Source organism: Prionailurus viverrinus, chromosome D1 (genome assembly GCF_022837055.1).
Source record: "Prionailurus viverrinus isolate Anna chromosome D1, UM_Priviv_1.0, whole genome shotgun sequence".
Classification (NCBI taxonomy): domain Eukaryota; kingdom Metazoa; phylum Chordata; class Mammalia; order Carnivora; family Felidae; genus Prionailurus; species Prionailurus viverrinus.
The window spans coordinates 20,102,679-20,130,212 of NC_062570.1; the positions used below are offsets into that span (position 1 = coordinate 20,102,679).

The 27,534-nt window shown below is 45.0% G+C and overlaps 2 protein-coding genes and 1 pseudogene across 4 annotated transcripts in view; 2 read left to right on the top strand and 1 right to left on the bottom strand.

The window, feature by feature from the left end:
• Nucleotides 1-3,047, top strand: part of UBASH3B (ubiquitin associated and SH3 domain containing B) — a 139,138-nt gene extending 136,091 nt beyond the window's left edge. For both annotated transcript variants that reach the window (XM_047877346.1, XM_047877345.1), the window contains exon 14: nt 50-3,047. In XM_047877346.1, the coding sequence (XP_047733302.1) occupies nt 50-187 (138 nt within the window). In that variant the 3' untranslated portion in view covers nt 188-3,047. The remainder of the gene's footprint in view (nt 1-49) is intronic.
• Nucleotides 3,048-14,763: 11,716 nt separating this feature from the next.
• CRTAM (cytotoxic and regulatory T cell molecule) overlaps nt 14,764-27,534 on the top strand; it is a 28,563-nt gene continuing 15,792 nt past the window's right edge. Inside the window, exons 1-4 of one of the 2 annotated variants that reach the window (XM_047824283.1) lie at nt 14,764-14,805; nt 14,930-15,019; nt 22,896-23,042; nt 26,270-26,422. In XM_047824283.1, coding sequence (XP_047680239.1) covers nt 14,974-15,019; nt 22,896-23,042; nt 26,270-26,422 — 346 coding nt within the window. In that variant the 5' untranslated portion in view covers nt 14,764-14,805; nt 14,930-14,973. Of the gene's footprint in view, nt 14,806-14,929; nt 15,020-22,761; nt 23,043-26,269; nt 26,423-27,534 lie in introns of those variants that run through there. The other variant, XM_047824282.1, reaches the window with a different exon arrangement.
• LOC125147246 (uncharacterized) lies at nt 24,313-24,413 on the bottom strand (annotated as a pseudogene).

Genomic DNA, 27,534 nt, shown 5'->3' on the forward strand with positions numbered 1-27,534 from the left:
TTAAACCTCTGTTTTCTATTCTTCCCTATCTTTACTACTCTGACTTCAGATCCCATACCTGGGGTTTTGTTCCTGTGAAGAACTGGGAGAAACTGGAATATGGCAGCTGACAGACCCACCTATCCTTCCTCTTACCCATGGACCAACTGGGGGCTTTAACTGGAGAGAGACCTTGCTACAGGAATAAGCCACACCAGTGAATGAGATGGAAAGGCTTTAGCAAGCCTTTGGGAGAAGGGTCTTTCTGTGTGTTTAGTAACAGTGGGAAAGTCTGCACCACCTTCTCAGTGGACAGCTCAGAATAATTTAGCATATTTCCTTTCACGCTTTAAAGCTCTCATGATGAGACTGTGTGAAGGAGAAAAAGACTTGATTCAGGGATAAAATTCATTCTCTCTGGATGCTTACCTAGCTAACAAGGCTTTCGAGAATTGTCTTCACAAATCGAGGCAGCTGCTACGGCAAAGGATGGGTTTCTTCCTTCCTTCTACGCATGGCCAAGGAGTCAGAGCGCTCCCAAAGGGAGCGGTCAGCTCACGCTAAGGAAAGGTTCAGGATGAGGGAGTAAGTCCAGAATCCAGCTGGAGGGACACTGAGCTGCCATTTTGGTGATGGGATTTTCTTTTTAACTCCATGTTCCAGTGAGGCAAAGCCAAGCTGAAGAATTCTTTGACCGTTCTTAGAAAACATGCCCCTGCAGAGTTATTCTTAGATTCCCCATCAAATTCTACCCTCAACGTGACCCACCCACCAGTGCTGCTGGCTCAAGACGCCTGCTTGAGGACTCACATCCACCCCGGTACCACCACATTGTCTCTAGAACAGCTGGCTACAGCTTTTTGCTACAGCCCTTCCCCCTTGCTTCTGTGAAACGGGAGACAAAGCACTTTTGGAGACTCAGGAGGAAGATAAACGTGTGAAGTATGCAGCTGTAGGAGCAAAGAACTTGCAAAATATAAAGTCACCTGGAATTTTCCATGTCACAGCACTTCCAAACGGCCATGATTTGCTTGTCTTTGCCCATAGAGTCTAGACTGTGGTAACTGGTTAAGGATGTCGACGATTTGAAAGCATGTACATTCGATACATTATTGGAGTCAGCAAGCAGCTCATTCTTGTGCAATATGGACATCTTTACAAACCATTCCAAGGGTCAGGTCATTGTACACTTAGGGTACCTGTCAAACATAGCAGAACAGGGGCGCCTGGGTGGCGCAGTCGGTTAAGCGTCCGACTTCAGCCAGGTCACGATCTCGCGGTCCGTGAGTTCGAGCCCCGCGTCGGGCTCTGGGCTGACGGCTCTCTCTCTGCCCCTCCCCCGTTCATGCTCTGTCTCTCTCTGTCCCAAAAATAAGTAAACGTTGAAAAAAACATAGCAGAGCATCCACCAATGGGTCGGTTATACCAGGGAAGTATATTGAAGTCAGGGAACTAATTTAAAGGATGACAGTCACGATCGCTGTTTGTGCTGTCGTTTTTATTTGTTTGTGTGTTTTTCTATAACTTAAAATATGTAGGTAGGGCTACTCAAGAAAAGGTGGGAGAGCCATGTCCTGTGGTTTCTCCTCATACCTTGCTTCCCAAATTCAGAGGGAGTCTATTGAAAAGAAAAATAAATGACAATCAAACCAAAACATCAGCTATCAGTGTGTATTTAATTGTGTGACTAGCTGACTGTTGGCAACAGACAGTGGTCTGGTACAGTGTAGTTCACTAGACAGAGTATGTGTGCAAAAGTCCCAGACATTTAAAGGAAACATTAGCGCAAAACAAATCAATAGGCGTCGTAGCACTTGAATAAGCTTCAAAACCCAAATAGACGTAAAACCCAGTATGTAAAAATAGATCTATGCTCCTGTTTGAAACTGGCATTTGAGGATTCCTAAAAAGAAGTAAAAGGATGCTGGCTATGTATGTTAATCGGCAAGAGGCTTACAGTTGGTTTTTCTTTCTTTTTTAAGTCACTTGGACACATAGGTCATGAATTTTACGTTTTAAGAAACAATCTTGATTTCTTCCAGCACTGCACAAACACTGATCCCGCTACTGGGTATAAAAGTACTCTGGGCGGATACCATTGAGTAATCGAAAAGTTTTAACCTTATAATGGGGGAAATACTCCTTTCTCTTAAAAGGCTTTAAGAGAAAAATCACGTTACAGCCGATGTAACATCACTGCTGTTCGTTCTTTTATCTGTCATGAAATGAATCCACTGTTTAACCAGATCTGTCACATTTATTAGATTCTCCACAAATTTTCATGGACTTGCAATGCTCAGAATAATGCTTGAACACTTCACGTCCGATTTCCTTGAAAGCTTTAGCGGTGTGTTCTCGGCAGGGTCTGTACTTGAACTGAACAAAGTTTAGAATAGGCCATGCCCTCCCTCGCTCTTGGCTGTCTTGGTCCTAGATGACCTGATAGGCCAGGTTAGCTGGGCAACAATCTATTGTCCTTAGCACAATATGGACAGAGTCTTAGGCTGTCATCTACGTGAGCAGGAGGCACAGATCTGAAATCATTTTCTGAATAATTTAGGTGGAAAACCCTGAATTAGAGAGTTTATTCCTCTGCTTGAATCCTCTAGATTGTTTATCAAAATGGTCTGAATGGTTGGAATTCCTATTAAATTCTCTTTTCACCTATACCTGTTTAAAAAACTAAACTCGGACTCCCAACTGAGAAGTTCTCTGAAAATCATGTTGAATCTATGTGTAGTAAGAGGAATGCACAAGTATATTACCTGATTTCATTTTCATCCACAAATCCTAGGTTGATATTACAACCTGAAGTTCAGCGTGGTTCTTTTGGATCTGAGGCTGATATTTATTAAGAACAAAACCTGGAAGGGAGGAGAGAGAAGGAAGGAAGGAAGGAAGGAAGGAAGGAAGGAAGGAAGGAAGGAAGGAAGGACGGACATGCAAGAGAGGAAGAATCAAATGTTTCTGGTAGAGAGGTTTTTTTTGTTTTGTTTTGTTTTGTTTTAATGTAGAAAGTTACCTGAAATGAACAGAGATGAAATTAACTGAAGGATTTAATCTGGGACTGAAACTCTGCAACAGTTTCCTGCTTGCCCTACTGGGCCACATCAATCGGCTAATGCCCCAGGATTATTCATAGATGGGACTTGGGTTTCGGTGATTTTAACATGCCACGTCTATTCCTTGTGGACTAGAATAATTGGCACATTTTAATGCACAAGCTGGGAGTCTTACTTTCCCAGGCCCTCTTCTCCATCGCTGCGTCGGTAGCTAGGAGCTTTACCCCAGTGTGGAGTTAGAATACAGTGTTTTCCATTACATTTAGATTCATAGAATCTGAATGGCTGATTAAATGGCCATCTGATGGCTAAAAGAGGGGGGTATTTTTCACCCTGTAGTGGAAGGCTTGGAGGAGTTTCTACTTTTTATTTGAAGTATACTTTAACCAAAGAATTATTTTAGAATAACCTTATATTTAGAAGATGATTTTGCAAAAAATAAACACAAAAAAAACAAAAAATACTATCTTCTGGAGTGAGGTCGGTTTGCTAAATCACTGTGGATAATTTTCCCGCATTTCAAGCTGATGTGGTCATTTTCCCGTCGGTGGTATTTGGAGGCATATACATCGTCATCCAGCTGTGCTTAGCGTTACCATAAATGTATCTTTTCCACTCAACTAGCTGTGTTCCTATTAAAGGCCAGTTAACCAGTGTCACTGGGTACTCACTGAAGAGCGATGGTCAGAGAAGTTCCTATCTCCTTGCCTTTGTAGGAAAGCGTCTCCTGTGTAGCAAAAAGGAAGGCATTCCTCCGTAACCTAGGCACTCCGCAACTCCAGTGTTTAATTTGAGACCAGTGATGAATTGCTCTTTGGAATCTACTCTAAGTAATGCGTGTGTTCGAATACAGATGAACCTCCTTTTATTTTCACAGGCAAAGTCACAACTGTACTGTGTCTGCACGAACTTCTCAGATAATGAGGCACAGGGTTATTTGCATTTAAATTGTAGTCCTGCACGTATGAGAACTGAGAGGTGCTAGCTTAGTCCGGGTGCCTTGCCAGGAGGGATGATGAGCCTGGCCTTGGAGGGTAGGGAAAAGAGCTATTTAACATCTACGTAGGTTAATATTCACTTTACAAAGGTGATGGCGGGGGGCGGATATTTTGTTCGGTGATGGCAGATGCTTTTCCTGTTTAAACGTAGGATTCAAATTGGGTTTACTTCTCTTTAACACTTCACCATTATGAACTTTTCCTAGGAAAGGCAACTAGCTAGAAAGAAAATTCAAGGGAAGGAAAGAACTGCCGTGAAATACAGAGGAAATAACGTGATCTTTAAATACATATAATGTTGTGTTCAGTCTATGTAAGCTTAAAATAATAGGAAGTAGTCAGACTTAATACACAATCAGCTCTTAGAAATGTATTACACAAAACCACTTAGCTGCCACGGCCCCCACAAAAATCAGAATTTTATAGCTGTTTTGAACTATTCTTGGACTTTGTACAGGATACAATCGTATAATGGGAAATGTGTGCTGGTTCTTTTCTCTGTCACTCAAGATGGGAACACCATCCCAAAGCATTCTGGTTCTGCATAGACCATTCTCAACCTGCTGTTTCTGGAGGTGTATCCGTTTCACTCTCATTTATAAGGCTATTGTATCGTGTGCGGTGTTTTTGTTTTTGTTTTTGTTTTTTCGGTTTCTGGGGGTTTGGTTTTGTTTTTATTCTATGTGACTCGGGTGTATTTATTTGAAGAAAAAGGTCTGTAATTCTAAAAAAGGAAACCCGCACCAAATTGTATCGCCAAGTTCCTTGTAAACGACCTGTGGCATCCGTGCTCTCCTGGCTGTGTGTTCTTCCTCTGGATACTGCTGTAATTAGATCATTCCATTCCACGAGCATCTCCGTTGAAGTGGTTCATAGATGATTTAATAAAGAGGAGCTGTGTCCTCAGTCAATCCAGAGCCGTCTCCTATTAAATTCTGAGTGGTCTCTCTTCCTTCATGTCTTTCGATGCTGCTGTGGTCATTACTATTTCATCAATGTCCATTAAGAGTGTGGTCCTTCGCTCAGAGGGCCAGAGGGGCATTTGCTGCTGATGGAAATGGAGGGATGACGCTCCAGCAGCACTGTGGGTCTCTCTGGTCCCCTCTGGTGAGGCTGCTCTCCGAGTCACCCAGGCTGGAGAGGGGACGCCCAGGAGCGAGAAAACAAGCTCCAAAATACTCCCACTGCCCACAGGCGAGCCTTCACCCCTCACCCCTGCTCACTTTGAGGACGTAAGTGCTCCAGGAATGATCCATAGACTAAGAATTTGGGTAAATGAGGGGCGCCTGAGTGGCTCAGTCAGTTAAGCATCCGACTCTTGATTTCATCCCAGGTCATGATCTCATAGTTCAGGAGTTCAAGCCCCGTGTCAGGCTCTGCATTGATAGCGTGGAGCCTCCTTGGGATTCTCTCTCTCCCTCTCTCTCTCTCACACACACACAAAATAAATAAATAAATAAACATAAAAAAGGAATTTGGTAAGACAGAGGGGAAATCCAGCTCAAGCTAGGTTCCACACTCCCCAAAGCCGTAATAGAGCCCATTTTTGAGGTACGGATATATTAAGCTGATGTAGAACAAGCCACAAGCCACGTGTACCAATTTATACTCCGACACGAACACAGATTTTCATGGACACAGCCAGCCACTCCCCTGGCACGGTTTACTGCCCGAGGAAACAGCAGCTCCTGCTGCTATCGGACAACAAAAGACCGGGTGTGTTTAGCCTCGTGGCTCGTCCTCGGTCGTTCTCTGCTTGACGGACACCCTAACTCATTTTGCCCTCTTGTGATGGAAGGAAAGGCTGCCTGCACATCCAGAGAAAATGAATCCGTATGCTCTGGATTGATTTAAGCTGCAATCAACGAAATGTCTTTTTTTTTTTTTTTCTTTAAAGACTAAAAAACAGTCTTCCTCCTGAAGAAACAGAATACTTCATTTTGCCAGAAATCAACCTGTAAAACCCAGATGGCTTGCTCCTGACCATGAAAAGAAACAGGTTTAGATAGATCCCCGGGTGCCAGTTGTACGTTGAGAAGGAGAATCAACACAGCCTATCACTGGAGAAGAACGGCACGCTGTACCACAGAGGAAGCCCTCATTCTGGGGTCAGAGCTGGGTTATTGCTATCCTGGCTTAGCTGCTTGCTAGATCCCTTGGACTGTTTGCCCCTGCGAAATGGGCACATAAGTTTTTACGGCATGGTTGTATGAAATGGGATAATGAGTATGAAAAGCCTAGGGGCGCCTGGGGGGCTCAGTCGGTTAAGCATCTGACTTGGGCTTAGGTCACGATCTCACAGTCCATGAGTTCGAGCCCCGCATCAGGATCTGTGCTGACAGCTCAGGGCCTGGATCCTATTTCAGATTCTCTCTCTCTCTCTCTCTCTCTCTCTCTCTCTCTCTCTCTCTCTCTCTCTCTCTCTCTGTGTCTCTCTCCTCCTCCCCCATTCACACTCACTCTCTTTCAAAAGTAAACATTAAAAAAATTAGGTAAGTAAATTAAAAGCCTAACAGGACATGCTAAGAAGAAGACACTACTTGCTAATAAATAAACAATTGCTTTTGCTAAAGCCAAAAGTGAAATCACACATGTAGCCGTTTTCCTATCTGTGGAAAATATCGGGGGCAAGGACTATAAGTAGCCTCATGCATACCAGTCTCACGTTACTGTTATCCCCGTAAATTGGCTTCCGCGGTCAGAATGGTGCAAGGGGGTGTGTTGGTTGAATTCTGGAGTTTGACGAAGAGGCTGCCTTAATGGTTTACCACCTTCCTTTTTTGTGTCACCCTTTATAGTCTTAAAAACAAACACGTTGGCATTGGAGCCTCATAATTTTACAAGGTAATGAAATCAGGCATTATTAACTCACTGTGTGAAAGAAACGAAGACACTGGGGCCATAGGTTCATTCATCGTTCCACAATATTGATTAGATGCTACGTTCTTAGCAGGGTGGCCGGCTGGTGCTACAGTAGCAAATACAGCAAGATCCCTGCTCTTGTGGAGCAGAGAGATAGACCCTTAATACATAAACAAGATAATTACAGATGTTGATCGATGTTGTCTAAGAAGAAAACTGCGTTATACGACAGTAACTCCGGGAGGGATGTGGGGCAAGGCATACGTCACATAAGGTCACGTATGGGGTCCCCCAGCAAGCTGGCAATGAAACTCCTGGCTAAGGCTGAGTAGAAGCTGGTCATGGTCAAGAGCTAACTGAGGAGGCTCCAGGAAGACAGAAGGATCGCAGATGCCCTCAAGTAAAAAGGAGTTAGCTGGGTGAGAACGAACACAAGGGGTCAGAGAGCTTTAAAACTTAGTAAGCGTGGCAGAAAGTAGGGAGAAACAAGAATGTTTTTATAAGTTTAAGTGGTTAAAAAGCATCGAATGAGAGGCCCCTGCGTGGGGGGGGAAGGGGGGGCTCAGTCAGGTAAGCATCCAACTCTTCATTTAGGCTCAGGTCATGATGTCATGGTTCGAGAGATCGAGCCCCATACTGGGCTCTGCTAACAGCATGGAGCCTGCTTGGGATATATTCTCTCTCTCTCTCTCTCTCTCTCTCTCTCTCTCTCTCTCTCTCTCAAATAAACTTAAAAAAAATCAAAAGAGAAATATTATTTCATGACCCATGCTAATTATATAAAATCCAAATTCCAGGGCCTATCAATAAAGTTTATTGGCACACAGCCAATGCTCATTCGCTTACAGCCTAAGGCTGCTCGGTGCTTTATAGGAAAAGTTCGCCAACGCCTGTCGTAGACCACGGTGAAATCTTCGGGTTTGATTCGAAGCCCAAGGAATCCAGCCCAGAAACTAGTTTACCGGGCATAACAAATTAATGGATTGGTGGTGTTCAGAGGCTGGCAAAATGATAGCATTTGTTGAGTGGTTATGTGTACCTAACACTTTTCCAAGTACTGACCAGACGTAAGCGTTCTTCAATCTTCTGTTATTTCCAGTTTACAGAGGAGGAAACGGAGTCTTAGGTGCGGTAACTCACCCAAAGTCCCATGGCTAGTACACGTTAGAGCTGACATTCGAGCCAAGTCAACCTGGTTCCGAAGCCTGGACTAATCGCTTAAAACGTTTTTTGTAAAGAAACTTTAAGGAACGTATTGCCCGGCCCGGAGGCACCTAGCAGATACGCAGTTTCTTCGAAGTACCGTTTGGGAACCACTGCTCTCATTCAATCCCCTCATTTGTGGGACCAAGGACCCCCAGGGAACTCCTTTGTCCCGGGAGAGAGATGTGAGCTGAGGCCCAAAGCTGGCACACTGGCTGTTCGGTGGTGCATTCCCCCAAACCACAGTTTCCTTGTGAAATCAACTCTTACTTGGGTTTTGTGTGTGTGTGTGTGTGTGTGTGTGTGTGTGTATGTGTGTGTGTGTTTCCAGAAATGATCCACGTGATTCAATTCTAGGCAGAAGTCTTTAGAACAAAGGCTTGGCAGACTCCCTCCTCTTGCAGCTGCATCTAACCTCCGGTGGTTCCTGGGGGCATGGAATATAGCCCCAGCCCCCTGCAGTCTCCAGACCGATGGAAGATCTTTTATGGGCCTCTGTGCTAGGCACTTGGGATACCGTCTCTGAGTCATACCACACAGTCACCTTATGCTATAATTCTTCCCATTTTTACAGATGAGGAAACTGACGCCAAGAAGCAAGTACGTTATTCAGGGCTCCACAGCCACTAGTGACGGGGCCCAGGAGACAGTCCAGGTCTGTCTGCCTGCCTCCTACCCCACCCCCACCCCATCCCACTAAGCTCTGCTGCTGCTATAAAAAGCCTTCTCTCAACTACAACGGCTGCTGCCCAACTTGAGAAACTCCGCAGCTACCCTGCGTGTCTACAACAGAGCTGTAGACTCCCTACTTAGGTGTGAACTACCCACCCAAGGCACCTGCTGGGAAACGCAGGTGAGGCCACTTCTGGCCTTGACCTTGGGAAAGGCCATGGGTTCCTCCCAGCAGCCGTGAAATGTCAAGAAAGTTTAGGCCCTCTGCTAATTGCAACAAAAAGCCCGGTGGCTTCTACACGTGGGGAAATCCCGTCTCGCTTCTGACCCTTTAAACAGGCCACCTTTCACGCACTTCATCAATGTCTCCCTTTTCAGTTTTTTTTTCCCCCTCCCTCTGACAACCGACGTTGACCAAGGCGATGGCAGGAAAGGGAAGATGTCTGTCTGTTTCTCTAAAATCTGTCCCCACGCCCCCACCCCCTGAAATGTGACTTCCTATTAGTGCTGGAACACAGTAGGAGGATTTCATTAAATGAAGATCAAAATGACCCGCTGGCTGTCAGTCGCAAGGCCTCCCACATGCAAGGTGGCCAGCAGACCCTGTCCCATCAGAGTACAGATAACAGGTCACCCCATGACCACCACACTCCAACCTCGCCTTTTCCTTCCACCCGGCTAAGCAGCCACCAGAGCCACCTTCTGCTGAACCCCCTGTGGGCTGCAGGGTGAAGTGGGGGTGGCGAGGGGGTGGAAAGAACCGAGCAAACCACAACTGTGTGTCACTCAGGGTCACCGGCCTGCCTTCCGGCACTGCCCCCACGGACCATTTTAAACCTCAGACCGCTGGACTATGGTGACGTGTGTCAAGGTCTGTGACAAGTTAGATATCACACCGGTGGGTGAAAAAGATACACTCATCATCGCCCACAGTGCAATTTAAAGCAAGGTCTCCTAGGGGCGCCCAGGTGGCTCTGTTGGTTGAGCATCCAACTTCAGCTTAGGTCATCATCTCACGGATGGTGAGTTCGAGCCCCGCATCAGGCCCCGCATCAGGCTCGCTGCTGTCAGCCCATCAGTACAGAACCCACTTTGGATCCTCTGTCCCCCTCTTTCTGCCCCTCCCCTGCTCTCTCAAAAATAAACGTTAAAAAAATAAAGCGGGGTCTCCCTTAATGCTCCAGAAGAATGAGAAGTCAAACATCCTTTGAGGTTTGAGAGCAAAAAGAACATCTCAGATGGAGAGTCCGACCTTTCATTCGCTCACTCATTTGACAATTTATTTCAAGTGCTGTCGTGGGGTCAGGTTCCCCAGGTCAGGTAGTTGACGAGATTTGTGCGCACAGGTTTATGGGAGATGCTTTTGGGGAGGACACTTGTGAAGGAAGCAAGATCGAGCAAAGCAAGATACTGGAGTGAAACACTGGGACGACAAAGGCCTCTCCGGATCCGGATCCTGCAGAGAGGTGAGGAGCTAGAATGTTTCCCTTCGGAGCGGCTCCGTCTTGGGACAAAGAGGACAGAACCGCTAAGTCCCTTCCTGAGTGCCCCATGCTGGAGGGAGGAAGTTGGGTGAGATGGGTCTATCCCACCGAGAGCAATTCCCAGACCCAGCTGGCATGTCCCATCCCTTCAGCTGCTGGGGGATCAAGGGAGAATCTGGGGGGCACGTCAGAGTATACACCCCAAGTGCCAACTGAGGACCAGCACTTAATTTAACTAACTTGAACTTTTTGGTCTGAATGAGATCATGAAAAGCAAATATGGGAATATACTAGGTTCTCTTTGTCTATTACATTGAATCAGTTCTGGGGTGACTCTAAATAATTATTTAAAAACTACACCATGATGGGGCACCTGGGGGGCTCAGTCGGTCAAGCATCCAACTCCTGGCTTCGGCTCGGTCATGATGTCACGGTTCGTGAGTTTGAGCCCCAAATTGGGCTCTGTGCTGGCGGTACGGAGGCTGCTGGGGATTCTCTGTCTCCCTCTCTCTCTCTGCCCCTTCTCTGCTTGTTCTCTCTCTTCTCTCAAGATAAATAAACTTTAAAATAATTTAAAAATAAAAACAAAAAAAAAAAACCTCTACTATGGCAAACAACCCTGAAATCCAGCCACAGGTGAACAGGGAAACAAACCATGGTACATTTATAGAATGAGCCACTTCTCAGCCCTAGAATGAATGAACCCTCAACACACGCTAACATCACAGATGAACCTCAAAATATGCCGAGCAAAAGATAAAAGGAAGTGCACACTGTATGATCTCATTTATGTAACTTCTAGAAAATTAAAACTAATTGATGGAGACAGAAAGCAGATCTGTGGCGGCTTCAAGGTGGGAGGTGATGGGGGGGGGAGGACAAGGGAGCGGGTTACAACACGCAGGAAGAAACTTGTAGGTGTAATGGGGATGTTCGCTATCTTGACCGGGCATATGCACACGTGAACATTTATCAAATTGTACACCTCAAATACATACTGCTCCTTATGTCAATTACACCTCAATAAAACTATTTTTATTATTTTTGTTGTTTATTTTTTGAGAGAGAAAGAGGGCATGGGTGGGGGAGGGGCAGAGAGGGAGAGAGAGACTCTCAAGCAGGCTCCATGGTCAGTGCAGAGCCCAACATGGGATCAATCCCACGAATTGTGAGATCACGACCTGAGCTGAAATCGAGAGTCGGATGCTTAACCAACCGAGCCACCCAGGTGCCCCAAGAAGGCTATTTTTAAAAACATTTTTTGCTGGGAAAGGACCCGTGCCAGCAGGCCTCAGGGACACCAAGGTAGAGAGAAACAAACCCTGTTTTCGGGAAGCTTGGAGTCCACCAAAGGAGACAGGCGCATTCAAAGACACATGATGCAAGTCATGATAAAAACCAGTATAAGAACAAAGAAAAAGAAAAGCTCTTATGGGGGCAAAGAAAAGTGGAGAGGTGACTTCTTTCTAGGAGTACTGAGGCTAGTAATGGCTAACTATGTGCCAGGCACTACGTACATTAATTTAATTCTTACAGCAACCATATGAGTGGGTGCTGTCATTATACCCATTTCACAGGTGAGGAAACTGAGGCTTTGGCTCCAGAATCCATGTTCCTAATCGCTATCACTACTCCTCCCTGATTTGATCTGGGCCTTGGAAGATAACCAGAATCTCCCCAGAGAACAAAGGCAATTTTCGGCAGAGAGGGCAGTATGAACTCTGACCCAGTAAGACTACGACTACAAAGGGGCACCTGGGTGACTCCGTTGGTTAAGCGTCTGACCTCAGCTCAGGGCATGATCTCACAGTTTGGGAGTTCGAGCCCCACATCAGGCTCTCCACTGTCAGCCTACTTCTGGTCCTCTGTCTCCTTCTCTCTGCCCCTCCCCCACTGGTGTTTTCTCTCTCTCTGTCTCTCTCTCTCTCTAAAAAAATAAAGCTAGTATCCTCAAAAACATTACAAAAAAATAAAAAAGACTACGACTACAAAAAAATGTATTGTATGCCTGAAATACAGCAAGAATTTTCTAGGAGTATTATTTTGGGCCAAGGTAGAAAAGGGGGTTGAAAAGTAGATTGGGGCCAGGGTGTGAATGGCCTTCAATGTAGTGTATGAGTATATTTTGGACTACACTGTAATTTTAGTTTCAATGTCAGGATATTTTATTCTCTGGTCACCTGAGTCCTATGTTCATTCTGTTTTCACCCATGTTTCCATACGTTTTTACCCAACAGAGAAAATTACAGAAAACCACCCCTGGGAAAGAGAGAAGCAGAGTGACCCTTCAGAGTGATTAATTCTACCTGAATTTAATTCAGAGCTGGACCGTGATTTTTTTTTCCACTGGCTTAAAATGAAATGTCCCATGATGACATGTTTGTTTCCTGTAAAAGTGGTTTTGGCCCTCCTCACACATTCATGTTAGACGATGTGTTCATGATCTGGAAAATCAGTATCTAGGTCCAGACATGATGCTGGTTCCATGGTGGCCCATGTGACACGAGACCCGAAGTAAACTTCTTTCCCTCTGTGCTTTGACAGGAAGTGTTAGAAAATCCTGTAAGGAACAGCACTCTTCCAGGTGAAAATGTGAGAAACTAACCATAAGCAATTCACACCTCCCATGTGAGGTCCACAGAGAGCCTTACACATGTTCCTTGGGCTTTCTTAAGGGGGTAGGAGACAGGGTACAAAAATAAGGCATCACCCTAAAGCAAGGACATGGCAGCAACAGGAAAACCAGATGCTCAGACACCACACAGCCTCAAATACAAAAACTGGAAGTAACTGGAGAGAATTTCATGTGGGAAAAAAATAAAAATCAGACCAAAGACTTAAGTCTTGGTTTGTCTTCTCAGCTCTGCCACTGACTGTCCCTTCTAGCAAACTCCTTAATTCTCTATTTTAAAAACGGTATAATAAGGGGCACCCGGGTGGCTCAGTCTGTTGAGCGTCCAACTCTTGATTTCGGCTCAGGTCGTGATCCTAGGGTCGTGCGATCGAGCCCTGCATTGGGTTCTGCGCTGAGCACAGAGCCTGCCAACTTTCCCTCTGCTCCCTCCACTGCCCGTACTCCCTATAAAATTTTTAAAAAGAATAAAATAAAAAATGGTACAAGGCAACCTATCCATTCCCTGCTTCCATAAGCAAGTCAATATATGTCAATATAGTCAACAAGCAATTTATGGAGAATCGTCTAGGACCCTAGCCACACCGGCTAGTAGCAGGGTGAAGGCTAGCTCCCACATGTCTTGATTTCTGTTCCAGAACACTGTCAGTGTTGCTCAAACTTGACTTACGATACCCTGGAGAGCTTGTTAAACACACAGGTAGCTCCTGATTCAAGTGAGAATCTGACTTAATCGGTCTGGGGCTGACCCTAGCAAACTGCCTTTTTTGGCTAGAGGCCCAAGGCATTTTTATCATCATGCAATTCGAGAAACATCCCATTATATCATGTTACGCCCTACAAGAAAATACAATTTTCTCTCCTCTTTTCAATCTGTTTCTACCCGTTAAAATAGGTTAAATATTTGAAAAACATTTTCGGTGGGTAGAATTTTCCCTCCCCAAAGTATCAACACATTTACAGAATAGCAGCACTCACGTTTGTTGGTTTTAAATTTTATTCTTTTTTAAAGTAATTTCTACACCCAACGTGGGGCTTGAACTCATGACCCCAAGATCAAGAGTCGCATATTCTGTCAACTGAACCAGCCAGGCATCCCATCAAGACTCATTTTAATTCAAACCAGAAAATATTATTTCCTTTATAATTTGTCAAACATTGCAGACTAGACTATTTTCGAACCATAAGTCTAACCATAAGTACTTGGCTGTGTGTCCTGGAAAAAATGAAATAACGTATCTCAATTTGCCCAATTAATGACAGTTCAATACCAAAATAGTTCATTTGCCAGTTGTCACCCCCTACGAGATCATATTCTCCTTGAAAGCAAGGAATTTATCTTTTATATGCGATATCTTGGAACAATACATACTAGATAGATGGCTGGATAGATGTAGAGATGGCTGGCTGGCTGGCTGGCTGGATGAAGATTTTTTAAATGATCAAATAACGTGACTGAATTCTAGCCCCTGAAGACCATTATACATTATTGTCAGAATTAGAAACAAAATATTCACAAAAGTTCAGCATGGAGAACAGACAGAGGGTTCCTGGAGGGGTGGTGGGAGGGGGGGATGGGCTAAAGGGGGGAGGGGCATTAAGGAATCTACTCCTGAAATCACTGTTGCACTAGATGCTAACTCACTTGGATGTAAATTAACATAAATAAATAAAAACAAATAAAATAAATCGTCTATCACCGTCAATACACCAGAAAAGTAAAAATAAGATTACGTCACTACACGGGGAAATTTTAATCTCTCTCCCACCCCTCCTCCCCCAAAAAGCCTCACAACTAGTAGATTTACCAGTACTTCCCACGTGTGGCAGAGTGATCTGTGCCACCAACACATCACTCACACCTCTCCACGATCGCGATGACACATGTGGTCCCCTAAATGTTCCACCTGGAGGTATTTTGGGGGCAGCGAACTAAGAGGGGGCTTCCAGAGCCAATGGGGGCGGTGAGACACGTGAGGTCACAAAGCTCCTGCCTCTCCCCCTTCAAAAGAAACCACTCTGCTCCATTTATTTCAGAATCTAGAGGAAGTTGACAAAGTATAACAACAGCACGGCACAGTATGTGGTGGAGACTTTGCAGCTTGCTGGCTTGCTTCCCCTTACAAGGTAAGCCCTTAGAGCTCATTTTTTATGCCACTCAGTCGACCTGGTATGTTACCAAATCTACCCATCAGTCAGCTGCGTTCACAGCGGACCTACCACAGAAGGCAACCCAGGTAAATATGTTAATGCTTTCCAAGGGACACCAAGATCTCACAGGGAGGGATGTTACTGCTTTATTTAACCTGTTGTTCAATTGCTAACCGGGATGGAAAAGGGTCACTGTAGCACGTGTCTCTGTGGGATCTGCGTTATGGCAAAATGTAACAAACGGGCTCCTTAGGCTCTGTGTTGTAAGGGTCGACCAGTTGAAAGGGCATCAGTTTTGGATTTTAAAAACTTCCTCACTGAATAAGCCTTAGCCAGATAATTGCTCTAAAAACTCAATTTCTGGGGGCGCCTGGGAGGCTCAGTCCGCTAAGCGTCTGACTTTGGCTCCTCATGATCTCGCGGTCCGTGGGTTCAAGTCCCGCGTGGGGCTCTGTGCTGACAGCTCAGAGCCTGGAGCCTGCTTCGGATTCTGTGTCTCCCTCCCTCCTTGCCCCTCCCCTGCTCGCACTCTCTCTCTCAAAAATAAACAAACATTTAATAAAAGAAAACTCAATTTCTGTATCTTGAAACGAAGAATGATTAAAAATGTTGGGCCAACCAACTCACATTTTTACAAGGATCAAATTTCAAACGTGAAAGCACTTTGAAAATGGCAAAGGCTAGCTATACAACTCTTAATTAGTTCCGAGATATTAATGAGCCTCGTGAAAAGTTCCTGCTTATTTTTGGAGTCAGTTATACTTTACCTTTTAATTTTTTTATGTTTTTATTTTTGAGAGAGAGAGACAGAGCATGAGTGGGGGAGGGGCAGGGAGAGAGGGAGACACGGAATTCGAAGCAGGCTCCAGGCTCCGAGCTGTCAGTACAAAGCCTGACGCAGGGCTGGAACTCACTGAGGGCGAGATCGTGACCTGAGCGGAAGTCGGGCACTTAACCGATTGAGCCAGCCAGGTGCCCCTATTATACTCTACATTTTATTATGATTTCCCATTTTGATTTTTGATGCTCACTTACTTCTAATGTAGCAATATGAAAATTAAAACTCTTGTTACCTTTTTAGCCTGCTCAAACGGGAGGCAGGATATAGGTGTCTTTAAATCTCTGATTGCAAGTTGTACCAAATTCTTGCAAAAGAAGCTATGCAGAAGTGTATTGCTGGCTGTGTTTGTTTGCAAATATTGAGCTGAACTGTAGTTATGTTTCAGGTAACGCACCTGTCCTAAATCTACATTCACGATACAACTGCATCTGAATGACATTATTTTAAAAAACTCGATTTCCTATTTTACATAGTCCTTCAATTTCCTACTTTATACAATTAAATGAAGTGCTTTCTTTTTTGGTCCCTCTACCCTGAGGCACATAATATGAATTCAATATTGGTAATAATATTAGTTTCTTCAATAAGTGGCTTAAAGAACAGCTCATACATTCAGGAGAAGTACATTTAGATAGATAAAATTAGAATGTTTTTGCAATTATTCCAAAGTTTGAAGCCTTTAAGAGACCTTAATTTTTTGAGGATTCAAGTTATTGCCTCAGAAAAGTACCATACAAAAAAAAGTTTTTGTTTTTTTTTATTTATTTTTTTTTATTTTAAATTTTTTTTTTAATGTTTATTTATTTTTGAGACAGAGAGAGACAGAGCATGAACGGGGGAGGAGCAGAGAGAGAGGGAGACACAGAATCGGAAGCAGGCTCCAGGCTCTGAGCCATCAGCCCAGAGCCCGACGCGGGGCTCGAACTCACGGACCGCGAGATCGTGACCTGAGCTGAAGTCGGACGCTTAACCGACTGAGCCACCCAGGCGCCCCCAAAAAAAGTTTTTAAAGGCAGTAATAATCGCGTCTTAAGGTAAACCTGAGACAACTTTTTTAGAATGTAAATTATTCAAATACTATTTATAAAGACGGTAGAAAAAGCTATTCATTGTGCACAGTGCTGGGCACTTTTATCAGTTACATCTAATCCTAGCAAAGATACTGAGGTATTAGTATCCCTGGGGCACCTGGGTGGCTTAGTCTGTTGAGCCTCTGACTTCGGCTCAGGTCATGATCTTGCAGTTCGTGAGTTCGAGCCCCACATCGGGCTCCCTGCCCTCGGCCTGTCAGTGCAGAGCCTGCTTTAGATCCTCTGTTCCCTTCTCTCTGCCCCTCCCCCACTTGCACGCTCCCAAAAATAAACAAACATTTAATATCCCTAATTTACATGAGAATAGAGAGTTTAAAAGAAGTTAGATAACCCGCCTAAGTTTTCACAGGTAGTCAATCAGCTTACACAGCACTTATGTATTTTCTAATGAAACATTTAGTGTGTGTGTGTGTGTGTGTGTGTCTTTCTACCAGGCTGTGATAGAAAGTGTTTCCTAATGTAGATCAAAAGTTTGATAGCCACTGATCTATACAGTTTGGAAGATGTGTAATTGAAAAATCCCAACCTGGAAACTCACCCAAAGGGCCACCCAGAAGGCATCTAGACTTAATGGTATTAAGCACAAACTGTCCCCTCTGACCTCACCTTGCTCAGGCCCATCAGAGTTCCAAATAGGAAAGGGGCTGGTCGTGTTGCTTTCCTGTTGGCAAAAAAAGGCAGCAAATCATCAATTCTGGCAACACTGGACACTGCCGGCTGTTTTTAGCTATGAACTATGGGAAGATCACTGCACCTGCTTCCACCAGGGCAACTTCTAACTAAGGCCGCCAAGAATTATAGACAAGAAAAGTCCCATAATCTCAGAGCCTCCCTCTTTTCAAGGCTACCACTCACATAAAGAGCCTTTGGGATGGGTAAAACGCAGTTCAAGAACGAACAATTTTTCAAAATTCATCCCATTCACCTATACTGTGGATGATGAGACTCCCGCTATTCTGGTCTTTAGTGGAGGGTAGGATATAGGAAGCAAAGAACAGTTGCAAATATAAGGTTCTGTTGATACGCCTGTTGATAATTCCCAAGTGTGTGGATACTTTGAGAGGTCTTCTTGAAAGCCATATTGGAGGGGCGCAGTTGGTTGAGTGACCGACTTCGGCTCAGGTCATGATCTTGCAGTTTGTGACTTCGAGCCCCGCGTCGGGCTCTGTGCTGACAGCTCAGAGCGTGGAGCCTGTTTCGGATTCTGTGTCTCCCCCTGTCTCTACCCCTCTCCTGCTCATGCTCTGTGTCTCTCTGTCTCTCAATAATAAATAAACGTTTAAAAAAAAAAAAAGAAAAGAAAAGAAAGCCATATTGGAAATAATTTAATTTGGGCCGAGCCAGATTCATTGTCACCCTCGTAACTTTCTCTGTTGATTCTATCTCAAAAAAATGATAGTAAGCATTTTTCATAACGATCTAAATTGAAGCACTTTTTTGTCTACTACTGCATAATAGTCGTGTAGATAGGGCTCTGATTTGAGACAATTCATTCTGTGTCTCTGGTGTTAATTTAACTCAAGCTTTTCTATGCAACATAACAATAACAGAGCTAAGCTTATATCCTATTATAGTGTTTAGTCATGAATATATACATTTCTTCATCTTTGTAGCCACTGACTCAGCTAATACTTAAAATCTTCCTTTGTGTAAGGCCCTGGGACTGTAAAATGAATGAATGGCAAACAACCTTTCCACGAGAAGTCTGTAATCTACACACAGAGACATACTTGTAACTAAATAACTATAAAGGAATGTGCCAAGTGCTATAACAGGAGTCCATTCAGAACCTTTGAGGGTCTTGGAGGAGAGGGCAGGTCATTGTGAGGAAGGAGGAGGCTAAAGACTCATTAGGCAGGTTCGACAAAAGCCGGATAATCTGAGTTGAGTCCTGGCGGGGATAAGAAATGTATCCAGGATGACAGAACAGCATGAAGGTAAAGTATCTTCTTGACCCTGAACCTGGCAGTGGCTGGCGACGACATTAGTTAACACAAGCAAGAGCTGGGACAGAGCAGGTGGCGTATCTGTGTAGGACGCGTCTGGAGCATAGGGGGACGCGAGAGATGATGATTTCCAATGGGGCGTGATGAGTCTGGGTCCCTGCAGGACAGACGTGCTCGGTTCTGGAGTTTTAAAATGTGCCGCACGCAATAATTGGCCTACTAAGGTAAGAACAAGAAAGAACATCTTATTCGTTCTTCGATCTCCATGATAGCCCCTAGTAAAGGGGAGAGCAGACGTGGCAACTCCCAAAATCTTGGGGGGACATCAAGGAATCTTAGGCACTGCACAGGTCTTATCCGTGGATGCCTGCGTAGGTGGTGGTCACTGATGCTTGCCCTTTTGCCTGAGGCCCGGTCACATAGGCTTTGGTGTGTGGCCATTCCACTGATAGGACAATTAGTTCGTGAGGTTGGGGGTGGAGACGACGGTGAAGGTCACAGGTTCTACTTCCATATATAAACCAGTCCCGATCTATGAGCCCAGAGTCAACTAGCAGCCTCATAACACGTGGCCTTACATGGATGGATGGATGGATCTGGTCAGAAGTCAATAATCCACTCAGTAGACACGACCTACTAACAGTAAGCGGTGAGCTCCCAGGAGAAACTCCACAGCCATTCACTGCCAAGCTTTGCTCCCCGGTATCTGTGGAGCCGTGTGGCGCGCTAACCCGCAGACTGGAACCCTGAGGCCCGGCTGGGGAGCACTAGGAAGGGGACGCAGCCCTCAGGATCTACATAAGAAAGGCCAAGGAAGGGTGCACAAGCATAGACATGTTTAGAGCCTACGGGGGAGGAAGTGGTGAACAAAGAAGGTAACCCACACCCCATCCCTCTGACAAAGAAGGTGAAAGTTGGACTCCAAAACTTAGATGAAAAAGAAAATGTAAAAGAAGAGTTCCCCCTCAGCGTGCAGTGGCAATGAGAGAATCCTGGGGAACTTTCCCTCAGAAGGCGTCCCACGAAAAGTCAGGTACAGGTGTCTTCCTCTTCTACCCTTCGGCGGGCCCTTGACACAGTGAACAGTATTTTTAAGCACCGCAGCTGAAGCAGCGTGGGCCTGTGGCTTCTCACTGGAGCCATTCTTCCTTTCTACAAAGACTTCCTGTCTCAAAACTAAACAAGGGGTCCCCCACTGGTAACACTGCAAGAGAAATGAGCTGGTCAAGCTAAAGGCAAGGCTTGGAGCAGAGTCACAAAAACAGCCTATGTCTCCAACGCAGCCCTTTCCATCTGAAACCCAGGCATTTATAGTTGTGGTAGGTCAGTTGGCCGATATTACATTCTCAACGGGAGTAAACCGATCTTAGGAGATACAATTCTTTATAGCATATGCTAAGAAGTCGTATTGTATTTCATTACAATTTTTTTAATGTATTTATTTATTTTGAGAGAGAGAGAGAGTATGTGGAGTGGGGGGGGGGCAGAGAGAGAGAGAGAGAGGAGAGAGGAGACAGGAGAGAGGAGAGAGGAGACAGGAGAGAGAGAGAGAATCCCAAGCAGGGGTGACAGCATGGAGCCCAACGCGGGGATTGAACCCACGAACCGTGAGATCATGACCTGAGCTGAAACCAAGAGTCGGACGCTTAACTGATTGAGCTACCCAGGCGCCCCTCATTATAATTTTTTACATTGTAAGAATCAAATAACGCAATTTCACTCAAAAGCATGCATCTCGAGAAAAAGATAGCTTTAAAATGGAAGCCATTCGTTCATAAACAGGCTGCCGATACATATCACTGCTTCTATTTCCCCAAATACAGGCTTCCTGTCTAGACCGTCACTTTACTGAAAGATAAGAACTTGGGCAAAACTTCCAAGTATCAATTTCTGGCCTGAAGGATGAAATCAGGGCATGTTGCTTAACAGCGGTCTTTTATTCTATCCTTGATTCAACGTAGTGCCTTCCCTCCTGTCTCTCAGTATTCTTATTAACAACAGGAGACCAAAGACATCTGCCCATCGCCGGCATTATGGTGCCATCATGAAAGCTGGCATTAAACCATTACTTTTCAAGCTCACACTGTGATAGCTTCTGTAAGGAATGAATTTTAGAGAAATATGACATAGTCACTGCCCTCTAGAAACTTCAACCTGTGGGAAGCAGGCTAACACAAGAACTAGAAAGTAAAGCGAGAATCATAATGGAATGATTATGGAAGCGATAGAAGGTAGACAGTTTCAGATTCAATTTCTTGGCTCAGAAGTTGCTTCACCTTAGTTCCATTGTCATTTCAAAGCATCTCTACTAATATTATCCCTATTACTCAATTATGGGTTGACTTTATAGATGAAAATATTTCCAAATGACCCAACCTAAGCAGCATTCAGGGCTTATGCTTCAACGCTCTTAGGAAAACACAGTATCTTTTTATTGACTCTTCATTGTTCATTATAGTATTGACTGATGATATGGGTATTTTTCCATTAGAACGCAAGCAAACTTTTTTCCCATGGAAGTCAATACAAATGCAATACAACAATTCTGGGTTATTATTGCCAGGGGCCAGCTGGAAATTAATGACCTAGAAATGGAACAAACTAAAAAGTCTGCACCAATTAATTCCCAGGGCTCTCCAAAGCACTTTTCCTAATACTTGAAATTTATCACAAGGAAATAAACTCCTTTTTTCCTTTCCCTCTTTTTTTTTTTTAAGGTTTCAGATGATGGAGTAAAACTCATTACATTTGCTATTCATAATTTATAACCCCACGGTATTCTTCTGTCTACGGAAGTGTTTTGTACTTTCATTGCTAACAATTGTCTTGTCCTTAAAAACAAAAAAAAAAAAAATTTTTTTTTTTAATTTAAAACTTGAAGAACCGATGGCAGCCAAATCAGCAGTAAATCCAATTTATTATTATAATTTTTTTTTTTTTATCAATTTCCTTTTTTGGGAGGATACATTTGCAGCTGTTTACGACCAATTGTTTACCATTCTCTGGGGGCTGCGATTCGGGAAACTAGTCTCTCGTGTTTGCCTGGAGAAAGTGCTGCTGTGGAAAATTAAATTGGAAGAGATCTTAGAACATCATTCCTCCGGCACAGCAGCTCTTTTGCAGGGGGGGCCTCCCTGCTCCTGTGAAGGGGAGCTCCCTAATTCACAAGAGCGCCGCTTAGAATTCCAGACACACTGCTTATACTTCAAGCCAGAAGGAGCTTGCTTCATAAACGGAGGCCAGAGAGGCTGAGTTTTCTGGTCTCATCATGGAGACAGTCTGACCTAGTTACATGACCGTGGACTTGGAAGACCACAGACATGGGTCCAGATCCCAGCTCCAGGACCTGTGTGACCATCAGCCTCTACTCCCTCCATCTGTAGAGCCAGCGAAGTAACTCGCTCTTTATAGGATTATTTCGAAAGTTAAATTAAATATAGGTTTGACGTGGCCTGGCTGAGTTTCTGGGCTACGAGAGAAAGCAGGCGCCCGATGGATGTTGTTCAACGTTTTCCTTTATTTCCTATCAAAATCGCACCCCTTCAGGACACATCCTACTGTCGCTACCTACAGTGCTGTCTCCTTTGTACTGACTTACGTTTTGTTTCTATAAGAAGTATGTAATGAGAGGGGCCCGGGGGGCTCAGTTGGTTGAGCGACCGACTCTTGATTTCGGCTCAGATCATGATCTCACGGTCTGTGAGATCGAGCCCCACATCGGGCTCTGCGCGGACAGCGTGGAGCCTGCTTGGGATTCTCGCTCTCTGCCCCAACCCCGCTTGCTCTCTCTCTCTCAAAATAAATAAATAAATAATTTTCAAAATGTTTATTAGGAAAAAAAAAAAAGTACGTAATGAATGACTGAATGAACGAAGGAGGCTATGCTGAGGAGGAGGTTGCGTTGACCCTGCCTCAGCTTGGGAGTGCCTTGCCCCATTGCCAGCCTGACTGTCTCCACATCTCTTCCTCTGCAGAAGCCCTTCTGACCAACCACACAGAAACGGTCACCGTGGAGGAAGGCCAGACGCTCACTCTCAAGTGTGTCGTTTCTCAGGGGAAGACCACATCCCTGCAGTGGCTGGCCCCATCAGGGTTCACCATTTTTTTCAATGAGCATCCTGGTAAGTGAAAAAAACAAAAAAACAAACAAACAAACAAACAAAAAAAACAATCGCCACCAGATCGCAACCTGAGGGATTTTCCAGACAGACAAGCTGGTGGGGGATAGAAACCAGCATGAGTCACCCCAACGATGGGCTTGGCCCACCTACGATTACGCGGGGATCACACCCAGCAGCCTACCATTTTACACACAGCTGCTTTTTTTGACAGGAAGTCTGAAATGGAAAGCCCCCCCAGAATGATTGGTAAAGGGGGCTCAAATTACAAAGCACGTTTCCATGCCCGCACCTGACCCCCACCTCGCTTTTTCACTCTCCGCAGCGCCATGACAGGCAGGCAGGAGACTGACTAGAGGCCCTTTGTCCCCCAGCAGCTAACACCGTCGCCCCCCGTCTGGAGCCAGCTGCTTCGTTTTCCATCTGAGCAGCTCAAAGTCACATCACAAAACTCCCTTCCCAATATCTCCTCTTCTGCTGGCCTCAGCACAAAAGCAAGGTCGCCGAGCAACTGACAGGACATGCCGCTTTGGAAAGGAGGACAGTCATTCCTCCTTTTCACAAGCACACAATGAGCCCTGGATGCCTGAGATGGAAGGGGATTCTTCCCCGCAACCCCCTCCCCCGCCCAGTTTTATTGAGATATAGCAGACATGTCACCCTGTATTGATGTGTACAATGATCTAGTATTATGTATATGTTTCAGAGCAATTGCCACAGTAAATCTAATTAGCATCCATCACCGCACAGAGTCACAATGTTGTTGTTTTTTTCTTAAGGGATTTTTTTTTATGTTTATGTATTCATTTTGAGAGAGAGAGAGAGAAAGCCGGCAAGCAGGGGAGGGGCAGAGAGAGAGAGAGAGAGAGAAGGAGAGAGAGAATCCCAAGCAGGCTCCACACTGTCAGCGCAGAGCCCCACTCGGGGCTCGAACTCACGGACTGTGAGATCATGACTTGAGCTGAAATCAAGAGTCAGACGCTTCACAAACCGAGCCACCCAGGTGCCCCAAGGAAAGGTGTTCTTAAAAGTCTATTTAGTTCATCTCTTTGGGCAGAATTTTACTAAACCCTCCCCTAGATAATGAGACCATTGCATGTCTCCATTTAATATTCTCAGCTGCCAAATACTTGGAAAAGTCTCCAAAACAGCAAATTGCATTCTGCCTTGTAAAAGCAGAGCCCCTAAAAAACTTAATATGCTATGAAACATTTAAAAAAATTTTTTTTAAATATGAAATTTATTGTCAAATTGGTTTCCATACAACACCCAGAAAAATATGGAATGCTTCACGAATTTGCAGGTCATCCTTGCACAGGGGCCATGCTATTCTTCTCTGCAGCTATGAAACATTTTTTAAATATTGCTGTGTTCGGGGCGCCTGCGTGGCTCAGTTGGTTAAGCATCGGACTTTGGCTCAGATCATGACCTCACAGTAAGGGAGTTTGAGCCCCGTGTCGGGCTCTGTGCTGGCAGCTCAGAGCCTGGAGCCTGGTTCGGATTCTGTGGCTCCCTCTCTCTCCGCCCCTCCCCCACTCATGCGGTCTCTCTCCCTCTCTCTCTCTCTCTCTCTCAAAAATAAACATTAAAAAAATCTTTAAATATTGCTATGTTCAATGTAAAATAACCACATATTTCAAACTAAATCAACTATCAATAGTAGATTCCAATAAAGTAGATATTGGTTGTTAAAAGTTTTGAGAGAAAAACTTTGGGTAGAGATAATTGCCGTTAAATCACGCTTTCTCTTGTTTTGGCTTGGTTTTTGGCAAACCAGGATAAGATGGGCACTCCCCAGTTTCTAGCAGAGTACCTTGATTGAACTCGGTGATGCTCAACTGGGGGTCATTCTTGCCTTCCAGGGGACATAGGGCAATGTCTGGAAAGAATTCTGGTTGTTGTAATTGGGGACAGGCAGGGGCACTGGCATCTAGTGAGTAGAAAGGCCCGGGTTGTTGCTAAACATCTTATAATGTACAGGAGGGCCCCCACAACCAGGAATTATGGACTCAAAAGTCAACAGTGCTGAGGCTGACAATTCAGGGGTTCTAGCCGGGGTAACAGTAGTGTCCCAGGACATACAACCATTATTTCAGATGAGAGACAACCTTCCTTGGGCAGCCATTCAAAGCACAACTATTTTAGGTTTGTTTGTGTTACAAATCTAGAAAGAAAGCAGGGAGAGCAAGGGGGGGGGGCGGTGGAGAAGGAGGGGAAGGAAGGGAAGGAAGACAAAACCACTCATTTCAGGAGCCTCTGATTTGCTAAGGGACCTATGGTCTGAGATAGACATCCCAGGTCAGTATAGAATCAAACCAAACAGAACAAAAATAAAAACAAAAACCACTTGCTAAAATCTTTAGGAAACTTCAAATAATAACCAACTTCTAAAACATTAAAAACAAAAGGGGCGCCTGGCTGGCTCCGTTGATGGAGCATGCAACTCTCGATCCCGGGTTATGAGCTCGAGCCCACGTTGTGTGTAGAGATTACTCAAAAATAAAGCCCTTAATGGGGCGCCTGGGTGGCGCAGTCGGTTAAGCGTCCGACTTCAGCTCGGGTCACGATCTCGGGGTCCGTGAGTTTGAGCCCCGCGTCGGGCTCTGGGCTGACGGCTCAGAGCCTGGAGCCTGCTTCCGATTCTGTGTCTCCCTCTCTCTCTGCTCCTCCCCCGTTCATGCTCTGTCTCTCTCTCTCTCTCTCAAAAATAAATAAACATTAAAAAAAAAAATTTTTTTTAAAAAGCCCTTAAAAAACATAAAAAGATAAAGCAGCCAACGGGCGTAATGACTAGCCGTGCACTGATCTTCCATTCTTCACATCCTTTGTGACAAGACAGCCTCAAATCAATCAGATTTCGAGGAGGTAATTACAATGGGGCATTTTTCATAATGTAAAAAAAAGGGGGGGGGATGTAATCCTCCTGCAGCCTGAACCCTTCACCAGCACAGGGTTAATGTCAGTTAATTTCATACACGTGCAAATAAAGCGACCGGTTTATCTCACAGATCCCAGTAGCAAAATATTTTGTTTCCTAAACGAACGTGGAGCTGTTGAGAGGCATCCAGCTGGTAACACCAGAAATTTGGAAGGCAGCTCAATCAAAGATGTGACATTTGCTCCGTCCACGTGTGAAATTCAAAGGCCATTCCCGTGAAGAGCCAATGGGCAGAGAGTCTGTGTGCATCTGCTAGTTTGCTTCCTAACACTTCCTTTACCTTCTGGTCCAGCTTTAAAAAATCCCAAATACCAGCTTCTGAATCACTCCGCCCATCAGCTCTCCATCCGCGTGCTTAATGTCAGCCAGCAAGATGAAGGCGTGTACAAGTGTTTACGATACGGCAGCTCCGTGAGAACAAAGGAAGTAAAAGTGATCGTGACAGGTAGGTGGTTGACAGCCAGCACACCCAGCAGGGTGAGCGACGGGCCTCTGAACAGGATACATCATGCTTACGCTTAACATCTGAGTTTAGAAACAGCGCCTGTAGCAAGGCATTTCCCAGGGGACCTCTGCCATCCTTTGTCGAAAGGAAGCAGAAAGGAACATGTTGACCGGCGAGCTCTAGATTAAAATGTGACTTTGTGAAACGTGTCTCTGGCATCAGCGAAGTTTCCTCTCTGGGGAAATTAAAAGGAAGGAGAATTAATATTTGATGAGCCACGACTGTGTGCCAGGCACTGTACTAAGCTCCTGGGAATCAATGAGGGATTAGACACAATCCGTGCCCGCCAGGAGTTGGCATGCTAGTTTAGACAGGCAAAGCAGTGTGTAAAAAAAAAAAAAAAAAAAAAAAAAAAAAAAAAAAGTAGAACCTCACGACTGCATAGCCTAAGATGGGATGAATTCAGAGGTGACTGCACTGGGCAACGGCTCGCATCCTCTGCCCAAACCAGTCCCTCTCTGCCAGTGAGAGGTGGGTTGGGAGACGAGGATAGGAAGTAACAGCGTCCAGATCGCCCGGGACCTGCCCGGTTCTGTGGACGGTCAGCTGTGTTCAGCCTGAGTCTTACTGTCTTTACTTTTCCGATTTTTGTGATGGAACAGATCAATTCGAAACACTGCTTTCTGTCGATCTCTAAGTGGCATAATTCCACATATCCCACAAGTGGATTTCTTAGACTTCGGTTGAATTAATACAGCGTGGTGCCTGCGGGGTAACAAAGTACCTGGGAAGGAACAGCTCCCTTCGGGTTTTAAGAACCAATGTGACTCACCCACCTTACTGGCCACCCCTTGTGGCACCCTGGCTCACGCTGCTTGCGTGCTCTTCTGGGGTCTTAGAACTCTCCACACGTACCTCTCTCGCTGCACTTAATACATGATCTTTCAACTGACAGTTTAGGGGCTGAGTCTATCACCGGACTGTGAGCTCCTCAAATAGCTAATTTTTTCATATGTGTACTGCCGGCATCCAATGCTGCATACTCGGGGCTGACTTTACCATGTTTCGATGGCAGACAAATCAGCAAATAAATGCGGAAGAGTAGGGTTCTG